The sequence below is a fragment of the Glossina fuscipes genome, unplaced genomic scaffold, assembly GCF_014805625.2.
Source record: "Glossina fuscipes isolate IAEA_lab_2018 unplaced genomic scaffold, Yale_Gfus_2 114309, whole genome shotgun sequence".
Lineage (NCBI taxonomy): Eukaryota > Metazoa > Arthropoda > Insecta > Diptera > Glossinidae > Glossina > Glossina fuscipes.
Genome location: NW_024005910.1, coordinates 1 through 1325, shown reverse-complemented (window position 1 = coordinate 1325; position 1325 = coordinate 1). Strand labels below are relative to the sequence as shown.

The window sequence follows — 1325 nt, the reverse complement described above, 5'->3', positions numbered from 1 at the left end:
TGAATTTTTTATTAAAATGAAAATGTTTAGTAATTTTAAGTCGATTTCCTCGTTAAGAAGATTTAAGAGGTTAAAATACAAACATTTCAATAAATTATATTAAAATAATTTTTTTTTTTTTCAATATCAAGGAATAAGCGGAGAGAATGTAAGAAAAGGTTACAATTGTACCAAGTTATTAGAGAACCTACGATATATTTTCATCCTTATTGAATTTAAAACTATCGTTGGATGGATTATTTCGGGATGACTTCATGATTATTAGGGGCGGCGATCGTTTCATTGGAGTATTTCTTCGTTTTATAACAAAGTCATCTAGCAATACTGTCGTATCTACAGTACCCTCTGCATGTTTTTCGTTTATTGTCGGTGAATCATCTAGCAACAAATCCATTCTTTTCTTTGGACCCTCTGAATACTTATTACTGGGAATGGCTTCTAACAAATAGCATTTACATTGTTCGTTTGTAAGATCTTTTTTCTGCCTTTCCATAAGTTTGCGAAATTTATCGACTTGCGCCGGTGTCATGCAATGCCCATTACGGTAATTAGTTAAAGGAGAAATATCGAAACCACCCGGTACCATAATTAAACCATCATATGGAGACGCCAAATTCTGCGATGAGAATTTCATAGTCAAAAGCGTACAAAAAAACCTTCATACGATGTACCTTTTTAATATCGCTTGGATTAACTTCTTTCGGGCATTTTAATTTGTCGGATTTAATTAAATCTTCCTCACTTCCAATTTTTATGGACTCCTATAGTGCAAGGAAGGCAACGAAATTACGAGTGAATAAAAAAATTCAATTTCTTAGAAGCTGAACTGATTACCTGTTCTACATTTTCTTTGTCATCGTTCGTTACGGAGCGCCTAGTGCAAGACATTCCGAGGAAATTTTTCTCTTTCTCGTCTTCTGAACCTCCAATAGAACACTTACAGTAGATATTGAATGCATTAATTCAATATAACAAATGGATTCAAAATAACTTAAATAAATTCACATTTACTTTTCGTGTAGATTGTGTTGATTCGTAACGGTTAATAGTCTTTGCTTGGTCCGAAGGTTTACATTTTTTATACTTCAAGGAGGAAGGCGAGTGGACCGCTGTAAGTAGTTCCGGCGAATTCGGCTAAGGATAATCACGTAAAAGAATTAATAGAGACAAAATTGATCAAAATAACTATTTACTTTATCCATTTTTGCCTCCAAAGTTTTCCTATAATCTGTAAAATTTGAGGCGTAAGTTTGCGCCAAAGACAACGTTGTCAAACTTGGTTCGTTCTCCTTATATTTTTCACGCAATTCCATCAATTGTTGACT

The 1325-nt window shown here is 33.5% G+C and overlaps 1 protein-coding gene across 1 annotated transcript; it reads right to left on the bottom strand.

Annotated features, from left to right (window-relative positions):
- Positions 1–19: 19 nt before the first annotated feature.
- On the bottom strand, positions 20–1319 carry LOC119644369. Its single transcript, XM_038043913.1, has 5 exons — positions 1194–1319; positions 1012–1134; positions 835–936; positions 672–761; positions 20–616 (listed from the first exon to the last, which is right to left on the bottom strand). Exons 1-5 carry the CDS (start codon positions 1311–1313, stop codon positions 188–190), a joined length of 864 nt encoding a protein of 287 aa, XP_037899841.1. The 5' UTR covers positions 1314–1319; the 3' UTR covers positions 20–187.
- Positions 1320–1325: the final 6 nt, after the last annotated feature.

What these genes read in the sequence shown, in the direction of transcription:
- LOC119644369 (XM_038043913.1), bottom strand. Translation starts at nt 1,313, where the DNA reads ATGGAATTGCGTGAAAAATATAAGGAGAACGAACCAAGTTTGACAACG. An exon ending in CAACACAATCTACACGAAAA is followed by an intron (nt 937 to 1,011) that starts GTAAATGTGAAT and finishes ATCTACTGTAAG; the next exon opens with TGTTCTATTGGAGGTTCAGA. An exon ending in ACAAAGAAAATGTAGAACAG is followed by an intron (nt 762 to 834) that starts GTAATCAGTTCA and finishes CTTGCACTATAG; the next exon opens with GAGTCCATAAAAATTGGAAG.